This window comes from Gossypium arboreum, chromosome 9, assembly GCF_025698485.1.
Source record: "Gossypium arboreum isolate Shixiya-1 chromosome 9, ASM2569848v2, whole genome shotgun sequence".
Classification (NCBI taxonomy): Eukaryota; Viridiplantae; Streptophyta; class Magnoliopsida; order Malvales; family Malvaceae; genus Gossypium; species Gossypium arboreum.
This window is the reverse complement of record NC_069078.1, coordinates 85,311,228-85,330,672: the sequence shown is the minus strand read 5'-3', so window position 1 is coordinate 85,330,672 and position 19,445 is coordinate 85,311,228. Positions and strand designations below refer to the sequence as shown.

Genomic DNA, 19,445 nt, shown 5'->3' with positions numbered 1-19,445 from the left:
CTTAATCAATGGAAAAGAAGGGAATAGTTTCAAGGCAACTCGGGGTTTGCGCCAAGGTGACCCATTAAGTCCATACATGTTTTTGTTCTGTGGAGAAGGCTTATCGTCTCTGATAAGATTAGCTTGTCTGGAAAGGAAGATTAGGGAGGTAAAGGTGTGTAGATCTTGTCCAACAATCACCCACCTCATGTTTGCCGATGATTCTTCAAGAGTATGAGGCTTGCTCGGGGCAGTGCGTTAATTTGGAAAAGTCCAGTCTTTTTTAGCAATAATGTAAATGATTGGGGGAAAAATTTAGTCTCTAAAAGGATGAATGTACCATTTTCAACAGATATGAAAAAATATTTGGGGCTTCCAAATAGAGTAGGAAGAAAGAAAAAGAGGGCTTTCCAACATCTGAAAGATGGATTGCGCCAGAAAATCAACAGCTGGAGTATCAGGGTTCTTTCTCTTGGAGGTAAAGAAGTTTTTATCAAAGCCGTTTGGAAAGCTATTCCTATTTACATGATGGCTTGTTTTCTTTTGCCAAAATCTCTTTGTTTAGAGTTAGAAAATATAATAAGCTCTTTTTGGTGGCAAAAAGGTCAAGGAAGGAGAGGCATGCACCGGTGTGACTGGAAGGGTTTAAGTGGGCTTAAGGAGGATGGTGGAATGGGATTTCGTAATCTTAGCCTTTTTAATATTGCTTTGTTAGCAAAACGGGGTTGGCGTATATTACGTTCTCCTAATTCTTAATATACGTTCTCCAAATTCTTTACTAGCGCGCACTTAGAAGGCTAAATATTATAAAGAGTCTGATTTCTTAAATTCAAGACTGGGCAATTTACCTTCCTTTACCTGGCAGGGTATATGGGCTGCAAAGGGATTACTCAGGAAAGGATTGGGATGGAGGATTGGAGATGGCCAGCAAGTATCCATCCTGGAAGATGTGTGTGGGTACCTGAACTAGAAGAAGTTAGAATTCAGAGTCCAATTTTCAATGAGGGTTTAATAAAGGTTGCGGATTTGATTGACACTGTTACAAGAAGATGGAACGCTGAGTTAATTTATAATACCTTCCCGGTGAGAGTTGCTGAGCTTATTTTGAGTATTCCTTTGTCATTAAGTACGCATGTGGACCAACTTACTTGGAGTGGAGAGCCGACTGGGGAGTGTACTCGGTCCGAAGTGGGTACAAGATTCTTTTACAAGAAGGCCAGGATCAATTACAGACTTGTTACAAACAATTTTACAAGCGACTTTGGAGCCTAGAGATCCCTTTTAAAATTAAAATTACAATCTGGCGTTGCACTCGTAAATTTCTGCCCAACTACAGTAATCTACACTACAGAAGGCTGATTGATTCTACCATGTGCTGGAGGTGTCATTCGGGAGCAGAAACGGGGATGCACTTGTTCAGGGACTGTCCTGTCGCAAAAGAAACATGGGAGAAGTTAAATTTATCTTGGCCTAGTCCGACAGTGGATTCTGATTTTCATGCAGATCTAATGAATTTTTTTGTTTCTCAGTCTATTTCCAAGTGCAGATTGATCTCTTGTGCACTATGGGCGATTTGGACATCTAGAAATAGGTTTCTACATGAGGGGGAAATGAAATCGGGCGCTCAAGTTGCTGAGTTTGTGCTTAACTACATTAAGGAGTTAGATGGGGCGAAAGCGCCTTTACCTGAGAGAAGTATCAATAATGTCAGATGGGTCGCTCCGATTTGCCCGCGAATCAAAATTAATTTTGATGCCGCTTGCAACAGACAACGAAGAGAATCGTGTTCTGGGTTAGTGGTAAGGAATGAAAAGGCAGAAGTTGTTTGCTCTAGATCAGTTTTACATGTGAACGTACCGTCTGCGGTTGCGGCTGAAGCATTGGCATGCTTTCAGGCTCTTGATCTGGGTGTTCAACTTGGACTCAAGGAGGTGGAAGTGGAAGGGGACTCTCGGTCGGTGATTCGTAAACTGCAAATGTAAACGAGAATAGATCTGAAATAGCTGCAATAATTAGAGATTCAAAGGTTCGGAGTTTAAACTTTGACTATTGTGGGTTTCGTTTTATCAACAGGTTCTCTAATAGTGTTGCCCATATAATAGCGACTGACGGTCTTAAAAATAGAGTTTTTACTTATCTGTTGAATCGAGTTCCTCGTGGGGCTGAGGCCGTGGCGGATGAGGAGAGGAGATGGACGGAGAGCCAGAGCGAGCAGAGGGGTCGGATGGCTGAGGAGGAAGTGGGGGGAGTTTTGCAGTAAGCTTCAAATGTTTGGTTTCTCTCAAGAAGGAAAGTGGGTAGGAAGTGGGTGAATATTGATTGCTGTTGATTGATGGAAGTAACGTTTGATATGAATGAAGTGTGTTTTTCCAGGCGGTGGAGTTGTTTTCAAGGAGGTTTTGTTGAAGCCAACTGGGATGCAATGTCTCTAGAGTTTTCTACTGCCGATTATTGTGCTGGGTCTCTATTTGTGTGGGCCGTTTTTTGGGCTGTGTTTATTTTTATTTTCAGTTTTTCCTGTTTCTTTGGTTTTTTTTCCAGAATGTGTTTTTGTTTTGGACTTGGTCTGGTTTTTGGTTTGTTTGGTTTTGAGCCTGAGGAATATAGATCCAGTATTTTATTCAAAAAAAAAAAAAACTTTCAATAAAATTTAGGAAGTAGTTTTATACATAACCAATAAAATTTAGCAAGTAATTTTATATGCATCCAATTAACTTTCCCAAAAGTTCATGCAATTCTTTTGCTATTGATGCTCATCTTAATCCTGATTATCATGGTATTCGTATGTGGTACTAGTGATGACCTTCAAAATTAAAATCATTAAATGACTGATTTCCATAATATAACCAAAATCCTTTAAAAACAATTACACTCCCACCAAAACGAAGTTTTGGTTATAATGGTATTACTCTTCATAGTTTTGGTTATCATGATAATATTCTAGATTATAACTCATATAGATTATCATGTTGTTGCTGCTCGTCTCATGTTACTGGTGCTGATATTGATATTTATTATTGTAGTACTAGTGCTTATCGTGTTACTGCTGCTCATTTCATGTTACTGATGCTGATACTAACATTTATTATTATAATGTTAGTGCTTATTTTGAACCTAATTATCACGATAGTACTTTGGTAAACAAAAATAAACAATTTAAATATTAAAAATATAAATATAAATTTGAAAAATAAATAAATTAATATATTAAAATATATCATTTTTAATAATAAAAACTCTGTCATAACCTCTATTCTTATATTGGTATTTTAAATATTTCCTCAATATTTTTATTTTTATTTTATTAAAGTGAATTAAAAGATAAAACTTTTAATTTGCCGAAAAGTTTAAAATAATATAAACTATTTTTAATATTTTAGTGGTAGAAAACATTAGACATTCCAAATATTAAAAATAGAAACAAAATTAGAATGAAAAAAAAAAAAAAAAAATAATTAAATAAAATTGGAAAGAAGAATTAAAATAAAATTAAAAATTATTGTAAAATCTTAAAACTTAAGAAATTCAAGAAGTTCTTCCTAAATTAATATTAAGAAGCAAATACAACTATACTATTTTCAATTATTTTAATTAAAAATTGTTGTAAATTAATATTAAATATCAAATATTATAAGTAAAATACTTTGTTTTCAATTATTTTAATTAAAAATTGTTGTAAATTAATATTAAATATCAAATATTATAAGTAAAATACTTTGAGAGCAAATCTAAGCATATATTTTTAAGTTTAAGTAATAATAGAATTTGGAAGGATTCACCACCGCATCATAAAAATTAAAGAAACTTTACACACTTCTCTAACTATTTATATGATTGACATTTTAATGATCCAATTGCTATATTTTATGGTCTATTTGTGTATATCATGCATGTCAAATTTTATGTAAATTTGACACTTCTAATTATTTATTTTATTTAAAAGATTTCAATTGTTTAATATATATTAATATATAGAATATTTTAGATTGATATGATAGATTTATCTGATTGGTTTGAAATTTTACATGCATAACAAGTACAATTATATTAATAAATTCAATAGTTTGATCGTTAAAATATTAATTATATAAATAATTACCGAATTATGTAAAATTATTGACTTTTTAAATAATTTTAACTTGGAGAAGTACCATTTAAAATATTAATTTTTATTTTTATTTTTTTGGAAGTACCATTAATTTAAAGCAACTAATAAAAAAGTATGTTTTATAAATATTTTTGAGTAATTTGATATTTTATTTTGATTCGTAATTCGAAATTTGTGAATATTTCTGCTTATTAACCCTAAAATATTTCAATAATGAAGGATTAATTAAAACAATTTTATACAGTTTTCATATCTCTCCACATAAATATCAGTTTTATAAAATTAAGCTAAGAAATTTTTATTTTGAAAACCTGAAATCTCATATTCATTACTCAATTTTTAAATAAAATATAAAATAAATTGAATTCGAATAAATCAATTTAAATTTACTGGAACCTGCTTACACAAATAACTCGACTTTTAAAAATAAATATAAATAATTAAATGTGGGAAAATTGATATTTTTGAGGCTTCAAAAATGGGGTCAAACACAAGATGCGAAAATAAATTATATAAAGATGGCGGTCGTTTCGTTAGTGTAATCCTCGCTTTTTATTACATCTCCCAACTCCATGCATTACCACACCATCTACAAAATTGCCCTGTTTTTCTTCCATATTATTTGACATCGTCAAATTATTTTATTTTATTTTAATCCCAAAATAATTATAATTTATTAATTGGAATTTTTACTCAATCTATTTTTTATATCATCGTGCGATGTTTAAAGTAGAGTTGGAGTTGAAATTTTTTTTTAAATGTAAAAGAATAAACATGTTTATTCGCTAAAAAATTAGTATTTTTTATAAATAAGGAAAGGAATATCGACTTAAGAACTAATAATTCACAATTAATTACTTTTTGAAGTTTATATATAATAAATAAAGATGGTAATAAATACTAATATAAGTATTTCGATTTATCTGTTTTTTTTCCGATAACTATATTTAACAAACAATTAAATATTTTTGCATGGAAGGTTCTTAAAATATTTAGTAAAATGCATTAAATATGAATTTTTTATATTTCCATGTTAAGTAATAATTAAACAAAAAATAAACCCACTTTTTTTCCTAGATTTAATAAAAATTAAAATATTACGAATAAAAATTCCTTTTCTATTCTCTGGAACGTAAAAGCACTGTTTGTTACTTTGTTCATTTCATTATAGCCAGTTTTTTCAGTTTTTTTTTTCATCGCTAAAAAAATGGAAATACCGAACCACCACCACCACCGTCACCGTCATCACCTCCTCCTCCATCTCCTTATCATCTCGGCCGTCATAGCTTCCGCCGGGGACGACAGTGCTGCCATTTTGAAGATAGCTGCAGCCTTCAAACCCACTCCCAAAGGGTGGTCGACCTCCACGGCAAACAATTATTGTAGCTGGCAAGGCCTAAGTTGTGATAAATCCAACCGTATCACTTACATCAGTTTGGCATCTAAATCAGTGTCGGGTACCCTGTCACCGGAAATCTCCACCTTGTCCGAGCTCCGAAGCGTGTCACTTCAACGCAATTCCATATCGGGGAACATCCCATCGTTCGGCAAATTATCCAACTTACAAAAGCTTTTCCTTGATTTCAATGCCTTCACTTCGATCACCCCCGATGCATTCGCTGGCTTATCAAGCATTCAAACGCTGAGTTTGAGTGAAAACCCGAAGCTAAGTCCATGGAGTTTCCCGAATATATCTAAATTGACAACCCTGGTCGAGCTTGGACTAGGGAATACCAATATATATGGTACCTTGCCTGACATATTCGGATCTTTAAGCAGTTTACAAAGTTTAAGGGCATCATACAACAATCTGAACGGTACATTACCAGCTTCATTAGGTGGTTCCATGATTCAAAACTTATGGATCAATAATCAAAATACTGGGTTTGGTTTCACGGGGACTTTAGATGTTTTATCCAGCATGACAGAGTTGGCTCAAGCTTGGGTTCATGTCAACATGTTTACTGGTCCGATCCCAGATTTGGCTAAATGTAAAAACCTGTTCGATCTTCAGATTCGAGATAACCAATTAACAGGGCCAGTTCCGAAATCCTTGTTTAACCTTTCGAGTTTGAAGAATGTTTCATTGAATAATAATAAATTACAAGGCCCTTTCCCAAAGTTTCCTAGCTCAGTTTTGAGAGTTGCTATCAATGGAAGCAATAATTTCTGTAATAGCAATGGGGCTCCTTGTGATCCTCAAGTTTCGACAATGATTGAAATAGCGGGTGGTTTTGGGTACCCAATTTTGCTTTCTGATAGTTGGAAAGGAAATGATGCTTGTAAAATGTCTTTTGTTACTTGTGATGTACAAAAGAATGTTATTACAGTGAACCTTGCCAAAAAAGGTTTGTTTGGGAGGATTTCTCCTTCATTTGGGGGACTCAAGGAGTTGAAGAATCTGAATTTGAATGATAATAAGTTATCTGGTCCAATCCCTGATAGTCTCACTAAGTTAACTTATTTACAGCTTTTTGATGTGTCCAACAATAATCTCAGTGGAGATATACCAAAATTTTCTAGTTCAGTGAAATTTGTTCATACAGGGAATAGCTTACTTGGAAAACAAGTTGTTTATAGTCCTCCTGGTGGTAGTTCCGGTAGTCCTAGTGTTTCTAGTGGAGGAACTTCAAGTTCTGGTGGAGGAAATTCAAGTTCTAGTGATGGAAGCTCTGGAAACTCTAGTGGCATTGTCAAAGGTAAGACTCTCAAGGGTATTATTGTCGGCTTTGCTATTGGTGCAGTGGTTTTATTTGCTATAATCTCCTTTGTTTCTTACAAATATGTAATGAAAAAGAAAAATGAGAAACGTGGGAAGATGAAGAAGAACAATGATACTGAGAAAGGAATTTTTAAGAGTGTAGCAGTGAGTGTTGGAAAGAACAACAGTAAAAACCAAAGCCAAACCACTAATGTTCAAAGCAATCAACAAGAGTTTGATGGTGGGAATATTGTGGTCTCCATTGAGGTTTTAAGAGAAGTGACTGATAATTTCAGTGAAGCTAATATATTAGGGAAAGGTGGATTTGGGATTGTTTATAAAGGTGTATTGCATGATGAGACACAAATTGCAGTCAAAAGGATGGAATGTGTTGGTAAAGGTACTAAAGGAATGTCTGAGTTCCAAGCTGAAATTGCAGTGCTTTCAAAGGTTAGGCATAGGCATTTGGTTGCTCTTTTAGGTTATTGTATCAATGGTAATGAGAGGCTTTTGGTTTATGAGTACATGCCTCGTGGTACCCTTAGTCAGCATCTCTTCCGACGGATCAGCGGTTCGCCGCTCACATGGAAGCAAAGGCTCACTATTGCATTGGATGTTGCTAGAGGGGTGGAATATTTGCATTCTTTGGCTCAACAAAGTTTCATTCACAGGGATTTGAAGCCTTCAAACATACTTCTTGGGGATGATATGAGGGCTAAAGTTGCTGATTTTGGACTGGTTAGAAATGCACCTGATGGCAAACACTCTGTGGAGACAAGATTGGCTGGCACATTTGGTTATCTTGCTCCTGAATATGCTAGTATGTGGATCCTTCCTTCAATTTGTTTTAAGTGAATGTTGGATACGAGTATATTCGATTTTCTATTAGTATAGAATAATGTTAGTATAGGTGTACAACTAAATAGTTTTAGAAGATCATATCGGGAAATCATATTCACATATGCATAGGATATTAGTACTTTACGAAAGTACGAAGAGTCGGAATAACATAGTGTATCAGTAAGGGAATGATATGATATTTATGGCCGTTTGTTGTTTGATAAATGCTAAAAAGGGTTTATGAACAAATGTGTCCTTTGTTTTTTCTTTTGATTTTTTTTCTTAAATCTTAACAGCAACTGGAAGGGTGACTACTAAGGTGGATGTGTATGCATTTGGAGTGGTATTAATGGAGCTAATCACAGGTAGAAAAGCTTTAGATGAAACCTTACCTGAAGCGCATTTAGTGACATGGTTCCGCAGAATACTAATCAATAAAGATGAAATCCCGAAAAACCTCGACGAAACAATCAAATGTAACGCGGACAACGATGAGGACCGTGAGACATTGGCGAGCATCTTCAAGGTGGCTGAGCTAGCCGGTCACTGCACACTTCGTGAGCCATCTCAGAGACCCGACATGAGCCATGCAGTCAACGTGCTGAGCCCATTTGTTCAGCAATGGAAACCGACGAACCAAGAGGAAGATGAAACCGTAGGCATTGACCTCGATATGAGCCTCTCTCAGGCTCTACAAAGATGGCAAACAACCGAAGGGAGTTCGACGACGTTCGGTGATACAACGTCACGTTACGGGACACAGTCAAGCATCTCGCCAAGAACATCGGAACCGCAGCACACGTTGAGCTCGAACGATACACGGTGATGGATATTGAACAACCCGGAATGGCTTTTTAAAGAGGTACGGACTGTTGAAAAAACACCATGAGGGAATGTGAAAAAACGCCATGTTTGCGAGCTTGCTGTTGAGTTGGTAGCAAAATATTATTATGTGGTCACATACATATATTTATTGATTCAATTTGTTGTGCTAAAACTAAGCCAATAGAGCTATTTTTTTTCATTAAATTCTTCAAAATTAGTTAACCCTATTTTTTGTTTGGTGGAGCAATTGAAAGTAGAGAAGAATTGTAATCTTTTAACATTTGTTATTGTAATGTTTGATTATTGTTTTCAGTTTTGTTCAAACCATATATTTGTTTGGTTCCCAACTTACGTTTTGTTTTCTAGTACATAGATTAATGATAGCATCGGCATAAGCTCAACAACAATATTATCAATACTCATTTGCGTAGCAAAGGAGAGTACATGTTCAAGAGCCTGTGGTTCAACAACCATGTTGGTAGTATGGCCACTAAAACAAATAAGATTCCACAACCCAATTACCACAGTGGTCGCAGGTGATGGCATCGGCACCACTCAAGTCTTAATAAGAAGATCCATTAGCATTCAACTTATGCCGGCCATCCAACGGAAGAAAGAAGCCATCTCACTTGAGTGAGAGTGAGATATGAGATTTTTCTCAATGATCTATAACATGTCGGCCACTCATAATAGCTTTACAAGTAATGGAAGAGAGGTGAGAAGTGTAGAATTGTTTAAATATTTAGATTTTTAGAAGTTTAATTTAAGAAATCATTTTATTTTGTTTAGAAATGAATATTCGATATAATTTAACAAATTTCTCATTTGTCTAATATTAAGCCCCTATCTCTTTTAAATTTTGTGCCAAATTACTATATGGAATTTAGTACTAAATTTAGATCCACTTCAAAGAAAATTACATCAACATTGCATAAAATAAAAGGAAATGACTAACTATAATAGATTTAATGAGAACAAGTCTACCAACTAGGGAGAACATGTTGGCTTTCCAATCCTTAAGTTTTGAATACCAAGAAAATTAGTGATCCAAAGTTTTTTTATCACAAGAAACGTTGGGTGAGAGAAGATTTTTTATTTTGAAGACTAACCTTCTTACTTGATTTAAAATAGAAATTATTAAAGATTTTTTTTATAAAATTAACGGATACGTCTTGTCAGCTTTAACAAAAATAATGATGTCATTGATAAAAAAACGTGAGATAAATCTAAAATATTTTTGAGTATTTCAAGGAAAAACAAACCTTATAGTGATAGACATATTAAATCATGAGGCGAAGGTATTTTATAAAAAGAATAAATAAATACGGAATTATGGGTCACTCTGCTTATTTCTCTAGCTAAAAGGTTGAAAACTATCAAATTTACCACTATTAATAAGAAAAGACATCTTTTAGAAAGAGACACAACTTAAAATGAGATTAATATATTGGTCGTAAAACTTACTCTATAAAATTCCATTTAAGATGATAAAAAGTTTTTTTTCAAATCGATTTTCACGGTAAAAAATTATTATTTCCCTTTCTTGAAACACATAAAATGGATTACTTTTTGAATATAGAAATAAATTTAAAAGAGAGTGGGATTTTGCAACTTATAATTCAACCATTTTTATTTATTGATATTAGTCCTAAAATTGGGTTTAGGAAATCACAAGTCAATCCATAATACGAAAACCAAAGATCTGAAAGAGTCGAACCTTAATTTGGTCTTGTTTTTAAACCTCAATCATGGTGTGGAATGGAACATAAAGTTATTTAATCCAAGTTTATGTTTGATTTTATAAATGGCACTCAAAAGACATTCAAGAAGAAATCTTTAACTTCCAACCTTGGCAAACTGGCTTGCTTTAAATGCCAAATAATTAATGCATATATATTATATCAATGAGACAAGAACACCCCATTTTTACTTTTAACTTCATAATCTTTAGCTTTTGTTTGACAAATTAATATACCCACCTTTAACTTTTACCATAGGTGCTATATATATTTATATCTCAAAAGTTTTATATATAAAATTGATATTAAAAATAATTTCTGGGTTCAAAAATATATTTATTTTTGGTGTGTATATAAATTTTTTATTTTTTTGAAATTTATTGTACATTTGTATAACATAAAATACAATAATCGGATTGATTATGGAGCGATCTTTGCTACTTTCTACTTAATTCATCCCATGTTCTTGGGGCGTGGGGACTTGCCTCTCTTCTCTTTAAAAGCCGAGCACTTTTAGGGCAAATCATTACATTATACAATTGAAAAAAAGCTTCTTCATCACTAATGGCTCTTCTACCTCTCCTCTTCTCTTCTCTTCTTGTTGTTTCTTGTAAGTCCTTAAATCCCATACAAAATGCATGTATGTTATATGTATGTATGTTATATATGTGTGTGTATGCATATATCAACAGTGTTATTTCAGCTGGTTTCTTTTTTTTGCTTTTAATTAACAGTGGCAGAAATGTCGGGCAAGATTGGAGTAAACTATGGTCGAGAAGGGGACAATTTGCCATCGCCATATGAATCAATTCAGATCATGAAATCCATTAAAGTTGGCCAAATAAAGCTCAATGATTCCAACCCTGAAATATTGACACTCTTGTCAGGAACCAAGATCCATGTCGCCGTTACGGTTCCTAACGATGATATAATCCGAATTGGTTCGAACGATTCCATGGCCGAACAATGGGTACGAAACAACATCCTGCCTCACTATCCGGATACCATGATCCGGTTCGTGTTGGTCGGGGATCGAGTCGTCAACTCCAACATGGATGTCAATGGGACAATGGAGCAGAGCCTTGTGCCTGCAATGCGTGGGATTAAGAGTGCCCTGACTGCTCATGGTGTTAAAAATGTCAAGGTCTCTACGACGTTAGGAATGGACGTGGTGCAGACAAGGTTTCCGCCATCGAACAGTACGTTTCAGTCTGATATTTCAGATTCCGTGATGCCAAAGTTGCTGAAATTCGTGAACGGAACGAAATCAGTTGTTTTCGTAGATGTTTACCCTTATTTTGCATGGTCTGCTAATCCAACGAACATCAGCTTAGATTTTGCGCTTTTCGAAGGTAACATAACGCATACTGACCCTGGCAGTGGTTTAGTCTACACAAATCTCCTAGACCAACTGCTCGATTCAGTCACATTTGCTATCGAAAAGCTCGGCTTCCGGAATATCCGACTAGCAATATCAAGAACCGGTTGGCCTACCGCAGGTGATATCGATCAAGTTGGGGCAAACATTTACAATGCAGCCACTTATAACCGAAATCTCATCCGAAAAATGACATCGAAACAGCCATTAGGGACCCCGAAAAGTCCTAGTTTAATCATACCAACATTCATTTCTTCCTTATATGACGAAAACCGAAAAATAGGTCCAGAAACAGAAAGGCATTGGGGCATGCTACACACTAACGGAACCCCGGTTTATGAAATCGATCTCACCGGGAACCGGAAGATCTCCGAGTACAAACCGCTACCACCGGCCGTAAACAATGTACCTTACAAGGGGAAACTTTGGTGTGAAGTGGCTCCATGGGTCAATGAAATGAGCTTGCCAGCCGCATTGTCAAATGTTTGCAGCATTGATAATGAAACTTGTGCAGCATTGGCTCCTGGAAAAGATTGTTATGAGCCAGTATCAGTGGTTTGGCATGCAAGTTACGCATTTAGTTCATACTGGGCCAAGTTTCGAAGCCAGGGAGCAATTTGCAGCTTCAATGGATTAGCTCGAGAAACAACCGTAGACCCGAGTAAGTTCTCGATCAATTCTGGTCACTGACGGGTTGGTTTTTGACTGTTGCTAGAATCCCATTATTAACTGATTGATTGTTTTTTTTAGCAGGTCGTGGACGCTGCAATTTCCCAAGTGTGACTGTGTGAAGAAAGCTTAAGGTTTCTGGCATGGAATTAAAAAGAGCTGTTGGGAGTTAATTAATCCTAGGAGGAAAATTGGTCTTAATGTTGGTTGTTAGCTCATATTTTTCTAAGGGAATAACAGTAATTTTCTAACTACAAGAGGGAATTGCTTGTTATGAAGATAGATTTTATTTAAATCCCAATTTCTAAAGTTGTGCAGATGAATCCTAAAACTCAACTTAATAATAATGATTAAACATAGAAATTAAGAAAGGAGAGTCAACCCTTTAAATACCTCCTCATATTTTTTACCTTCATAAATTCAACCAAGTCTTTGCCCATTGCAATAAAAAAGTTGGACTTTTGAGCCTACTTAAAATAAAATAAAATAAAATAAAATAAATCATATTATCAACTTTAGAGTAAACTGAGTTGAGCTTTAGTTTCAAATATAGAAGTTCAAGCTTTGCCCATATTTTAAACGAATCTTTTGTTTTATATAAATTTTTGAGTTTGAACAGATAATTTGATTCTTGAACATGTCTACATTAAAATAAAAATATTAAACCCGAATTACAAATTTGTTTGATGATTTGATCTATAAGATCATGTGCTTGGGTTGGCTAAATAACATATTTTTACAATTTAATCTAACTCATTGCATGAACAATGCATTAACAATAAAATGTATATTACTGCATGGTATATGGTTTTACAAATATTGCATATATAATATCCTTACAAAATGTGGAACGGCTAATAGAAGCTCAAACTAGAAGCTATGTGATTATCATTGCCTTGGTTTATACTAAAAGCTGAATAGTTCAAGAGATCATGTTTACTAATTACCCAAGTATCCGATGACATTTCGTTAAGGAAGGTTGAAAGCTAAGAGTTATCTCTTTTAACATGGTGTTATCAGATATTTTACCCGATTCAAATTAAAGGTGTTACATTTAAACATCAAATTCATTACTTTTAAATATTCTTATTTCATTATATTCAAGGTAATTTATAAAACAAAACACTATTATTCACATATAATTTACATTTTTTTTTTACTAATAAACTTAAGTTGTAACACCCCTAACCCGTGTCCACTGCCAGAACAGGGTTTCAGAACATTACTACCATATGTAGATCACTTAAAAAAAAATTTAAAATACTTACTGATTCAATGCATCATATAAATAAATATATTACCATTCAATCAACAGTTTGGCACTTGTATAAGCATCAAACAGCAACATTGTTAGTATACTTGCACATATCTCATATAAATTCAACATTGATATATCTATTTTCTCAACATATCTCACTTGAGTTTAATAATAGTCTCATCTTACATAATTTTCTTGTATCAGCATATCAAAGATAAGCATATATGTACATGTCATGAAACATATCATGCTCTTACCGTTTCTTCATAAGCATATATCATTCATTTCATTATATCAATATTTCATGCTCCATCATTTCCATATATTTTATGTATATTTATTCCGATGCGTAATAGCTTATATCTTAACATAAATTATATTCCATGTACTTATACTTATTTCGTTTATCTATCTTCATAATTATTTCATACAACTATTTTGTACATATATTTCCATATGACCAGTTCTTGTAAACATTTCACATAATCATTTCATATAATCATTCGTCATCTGATACATATTACCTGAATATCAATTGTTCAACAGATGTCATAGCGTCTCCCATCCACGGTCTTATTTATGTTTGACATGATGTCATAGTGTCTTTCAACTATGGTCTTACTCATTTTCTGTCATGTTGCCATGGTATCTTTCAACCATGGTCTTACACATTTCATATCAGGTTGCCATGATATCTTTCAACCATGGTCTTACACATTTCATATCAGGTTGCCATGGTATCTTTTAAGCATGGTCTTGGACATTTCATATCATGTTGCCATGGTATCTTTCAACCATGGTCTTATTCTTTCATGTCACGTTGCCATGGTATCTTTCAACCATGGTCTTACACATTTCATATCATGTTGCCATGGTATCTTTCAACCATGGTCTTACACATTTCATATCAGGTTGCCATGGTATCTTTCAACCATGGTCTTATTCTTTCATGTCACGTTGCCATGGTATCTTTCAACCATGGTCTTACACATTTCATATCATGTTGCCATGGTATCTTTCAACCATGGTCTTACACATTTTATATCATGTTGCCATGGTATCTTTCAACCATGGTCTTACACATTTCTAATCATGTTGCCATGGTATCTTTCAACCATGGCCTTACACATTTCATTTCAGATAGCACACTCCCGCGAACCTCATCCTTACAGCGGGATTACCAGTCCAGGGTAAATCCCCTGTAATATAAACTCATAGAGTATTGTCGGGATTACCAGTCTAGGCTAAATCCCCTGCAACGACAATTACTCTAATGAGCTTGGATCTGAATTACCAGTCCAGGCTAAATTCAGACCCTAATTTGGATTACCCGTCCAGGCTAAATCCATTTTACGCGTATTCTTCGGGAGGGCTATATCAGAATAGGATCACCAGTCCGGGCTAGATCTTTTTTACCGTCAATTCCTTTTCAGAGATCCATCGAAATTTCCTTAGATTTCTTCCCCTTTTTATCAAATATATCAATGTTTCATTAATTTTCATACAATGAACATTCAAATCATATTCACATCAATAACATACAATCTCAAGCATTTAAGAATATAATTCAAGTTACACGAACTTACTTCATTGCTTGTTTTTGTTTATAATTTCATTAATTCGATATCTTTTCTTTTCCACGATCAAGTCTCATATTTGAGTTATCCGGATCTTTATAAATAAATTTGATCATCATTTTCATTCATTTCATATTCTAATACATTTAATTAATGCTCTAAGCAAAATTACAATTTTGCCCCTAAACTTTTAATTAATGATGATTTCATCCTTAGGATCAGGAAAATAAAATTCTTGCAATTTAATCCTTATTTCCAGCTATTATTCTCATATGAATTGATAACAGTCCATGAATTCTATAAAATATCAGAATTTTCCATAATTTCAACACTTTTCAATTTAATCCCTAAAACATGTTTTCCCCCGATCTTGAACTAAATTAGTAATTTCATTCAATTTTGTAATTTAAATAATGAAATAATCCATTTCATGCAATTTGGTCATTTCTGAAATTTTTACAAAATTGCCCATAAAGTTTTACTTTTATTCAATTTAGCCCCTGAGCCTAAAATATACAAATTAGCCATGCTAGATGAATATTCATACATATTTTTCCTCCTCCTCCTCTCCATTCCACATCCTTAATGTAGATAACACACTTGTAAGTAACATTATCCATAGTTTTTATTATTTACTTTTATGAATATTCAAGCTGTCTATCTGCGTTATAGTCACTAAATTATTTATATATGGAGCTATAGAACTCCAAATTAAGATCCGATAATTTTTCCTGAAACTAGACTCATATATCTTCTTACCATAAAATTTTCAGAATTTTTTGTTTAGCCAATAAGTACATTTTATTCTTTAAATCTACCCCTGTTTTGCTGTCTGACAGTTCTAGCTCTTTTTCACTAAAAATTAATTATCTCCTCGTACGGAATTCGAATGATATTCTCATTTGTTTCTATTGAAAATAGACTCATTCAGGATTCTAAACATATAAATTTAAGCCCCTAATTATTTTTATCCAATTTTTTATGATTTTACAAAATCAGAATAGGGGAACTCGAAATCATTCTGACCCTATCTCACAAAATTCATCATATCTCATAATTTACAATTCCATTGCTTACATAATTTCTTCTATAAGAAACTAGAATTAATAAGCTTTAATTTCATATTTTATTCATCCTATAATTAGATTTCTACAATTTTGATGATTTTTCAAAGTTAGACTACTGCTGCTGTCCAAAACTATTTTAGTACAAGATATTAATTACCATGTTATAACACCCTTATTTTCTTTTTCTACACCATTTCTTATCACTTTCTCTTATTTTCTCTTCACTAACATATCAAGAATATAGGACCTTATGTAAGAAAACTCTACTATAACATTATTTCCATGCTTTGTCAATAATAACAAACTTAAAACATATTGAAATCTTGATATACTTACCTTGTTCTATTGATACTAATCTCTAACTTGATTTTCTCTCTCCTTCAGCTTCTATTTCTTGAATCCAACTTGATATTCTAACTCTCCATGGTCTCCTTAACATTTTTCTCTCTTAGTAGCTATGGAAATTCTTTTGATTTCTAGGTGAAAATGGTGAATTTTTGGTGGAAAGACCAAATTATAAAGAAAAGAAAATTTATTTCTTTTCCTTCTCTTCTAATGTTGGTTGCATGCATGGAAAAATGATGAAAATTCTTCATCTTTCCTTCCTTTTATACTAAATAATTAATAATAAAATAATAATGAAATAATAATAAAATAATAATAAAATAATAAAATATCTCATTAAAATAATATATATCTAATTAAATAATCATAAAATATCATCAACATCATCATTACTTTCTAGATTTCTCTCTCTTCTAATTGACCATTTTGCCTTTCATTATCTTTTAAAATTCCATCCTTGAGTCATCAATTAATTTGGTAAAATTACAATTTAGTCCCTCATAGCTCTTCACCTATTCAATTTGGTCCTAATTCATCCATTTTCCTTAGTTTCTAGATCATTCCACTCTTAAAATATTTACACTATTGGTCCTTCAACTTTTTCATATTTACACTTTAACCCCTCAAATTTTGAGTATTTACCCTTGTGCAACAAAACTTTTCTCACTTTTACAATTTAGTCCTTTCTTGAATTAATATATCATAATATACTTCTCAATATTGACATAACTCAAAATTTCCCTTGTTGTCACTTTATTTCCTTATTTTACTATATCAAGGATAATATCTTACTGTAAAAATTTTCAAGGTATTACATAAGTACATGTCAAACTAAAGTCTGAACTAAAGCAGTAATCTTCGGTTCTTTCCAAATTACCTATGCGTTTAAAAAAAAACGCGTTAAACTATGTGAATAGTTTAGTAAGTACACAATTGAATTCAATCTCACATTTTATATATATAAACTTTAATTAATTTTAGTAATATTTATTCACACAATTTTTTCATTTAAATTAATTTATAATTTATAATTTTCACTTTAACATATATTATTACTAATCAACTTTTACATTGATATATCAAAATTTTTCTCTCATTTTACTAACATAACATAAACACTTAATTTACATATATCATTTAACACTAAATTCACATGTTCATTTTTATTTTTAATTTCTCATATTATTACATATACACATACACTTTTATTGTCCTTAGTGAGTCTTAGAAGAGTTTAATAATTTCGATACATTATAAAAATCCAGGTCAAACAGGAACTCCCGACCTATAACAAAACTCTAATAATGGAAACTCCATAAAAAATATAGGAACTCAGTAAACACATCACATAACTCAATACTCTTCTCCTGATCCCTTTCGAACCCTCATATCACCAACCCAGTTCCCATCGGATCTCTAACCTGAGACCGGATTGGTTTCTCAATAGGTCTTATTTTTTTTCTTTTTTACCTAAACTTATTTTTTTTGCCTAATTTTTTTTTATCAAAATTTTCTTACTTTTCAAATTGACTTAAAGATTCAACAACCTCTTAAATACTATAAATACGTGTTTTAAGGGATGAAAATGAAATTACTCAATTCAAGTTTTAAAATTAAATTTTCTTAAAAAATTTAAGTTGTATTTTATTGTTCACTTATCATAAAAAGAATTAAATCAAATTCCATAAATTCATAGTTAATGGTATTGAAATAGTATGTATCAAGTGACAGATTATTTCATTTTAAGGATAAAAGGCTTGACCTTTATAAAATATTAAGCTTTCGGTTCTTTAAATCTATTCCCAACAAATAAATTTATTATTTTTAGTATATAAATTTTCGTGAAGAGACCAAATAAAACTAAATCCCAAATCAATTAACTACAATACATAATATTTTTGGGAAAAAAAAAACAACTTTACCACAATACAATTCACGAGGTCATTTGTAGGTTTTTATATTTGAGGACAAAGAGAAAATAACAGTTCTATCATTGGTGGTCACCACTTTGTCCATTTTTCAACTCTAGAAATGTAATTCCGAATCTTACATAAGATCGGAAAGTGTCTACAAAAGCTAAAACCCAAGCTTGAAAACAAAATTTCTTTTCATCCCAACTTAAAAAAAGTTGATTTATTCAATGTCTTATTTACTTGCACTAATGCTGTTGCTTCAAGAACTTAGCTCCAATTACAGGGTTGTTGCTGATAACAGACTATGTGATGGTTCAATTGCAGATTCATGCAGTGGTGGCGACATCAATGAGGAACTCGTAATCGAATCCGAGTCTCATCGAAGGGTTCTTTGGGGTAATAGCATCAGTTACGGAGCTATCAGACGCGATTTACCGGCCTGCGGTGATAGTTCGGCTGGATCAGCTAAGCCTTACAGCATTACTTGTCTTCCTCAATCGTCAAATCGATACACGAGAGGTTGCTCTTCGATTTACAGGTGCAGGCATTGACCAATGTCATCATCAACAACAATAATGCACTGTAGGTTTGTGTGGTTTCTTTCTTCTTCTTATGTATGAAGTTCCTTCCATTCAGCATTGATCCATGTAATAAGATTGAGATTGATGGAGTGATCCAGTGAATTAAGCTACAATATTGGCTCTCTTTTTTTTTTCTTTTAATTTTCCCACCGACATTGTCACAGTAATGTACTTAACTTTATATGTACATTAAATCAAATATTAAAAATAGGGTAAACGATAATAATGTCACTAAATTATAATATTTATCTAATTTGACCCTGTGAAAATATTCATTTGGTCCTTTTACTACTGTCTTTAATGATAATTTTGAAAAAAATTAAAATTTAAAAACAAAAAAATTTCTTAAATTTTCAGAAAATTAATTAATTATTTTTAAACTATAAAAATATTTTCTAAATTATAACTATGTAAAAAAACATAAAATCCTTAAAAATTAACCTAAGCTGAGTTAGGTTAAATTTA

General features: G+C 32.7%; 4 protein-coding genes across 4 annotated transcripts; all 4 read left to right on the top strand.

Moving 5' to 3' along the window:
• The first annotated feature begins 309 nt into the window (after positions 1-309).
• Positions 310-1,251, top strand: LOC128280487 (uncharacterized). Its single transcript, XM_053018654.1, has 2 exons — positions 310-703; positions 845-1,251. Exons 1-2 carry the CDS (start codon positions 310-312, stop codon positions 1,249-1,251), a joined length of 801 nt encoding a protein of 266 aa, XP_052874614.1.
• Positions 1,252-5,294: 4,043 nt separating this feature from the next.
• Positions 5,295-8,454, top strand: LOC108454991 (receptor-like kinase TMK4). Its single transcript, XM_017753624.1, has 2 exons — positions 5,295-7,608; positions 7,925-8,454. The coding sequence occupies exons 1-2, from the start codon at positions 5,295-5,297 to the stop codon at positions 8,452-8,454; spliced, it is 2,844 nt and encodes a 947-aa protein (XP_017609113.1).
• Positions 8,455-10,756: 2,302 nt separating this feature from the next.
• LOC108454990 (probable glucan endo-1,3-beta-glucosidase A6) lies at positions 10,757-12,361 on the top strand. The gene is made up of 3 exons (XM_017753623.1): positions 10,757-10,802; positions 10,927-12,231; positions 12,324-12,361. The coding sequence occupies exons 1-3, from the start codon at positions 10,757-10,759 to the stop codon at positions 12,359-12,361; spliced, it is 1,389 nt and encodes a 462-aa protein (XP_017609112.1).
• Positions 12,362-18,647: 6,286 nt separating this feature from the next.
• LOC108454989 (protein RALF-like 32) lies at positions 18,648-19,081 on the top strand. Its single transcript, XM_017753622.1, has 2 exons — positions 18,648-18,937; positions 19,036-19,081. Exons 1-2 carry the CDS (start codon positions 18,648-18,650, stop codon positions 19,079-19,081), a joined length of 336 nt encoding a protein of 111 aa, XP_017609111.1.
• The last annotated feature ends 364 nt before the right edge of the window (positions 19,082-19,445 follow it).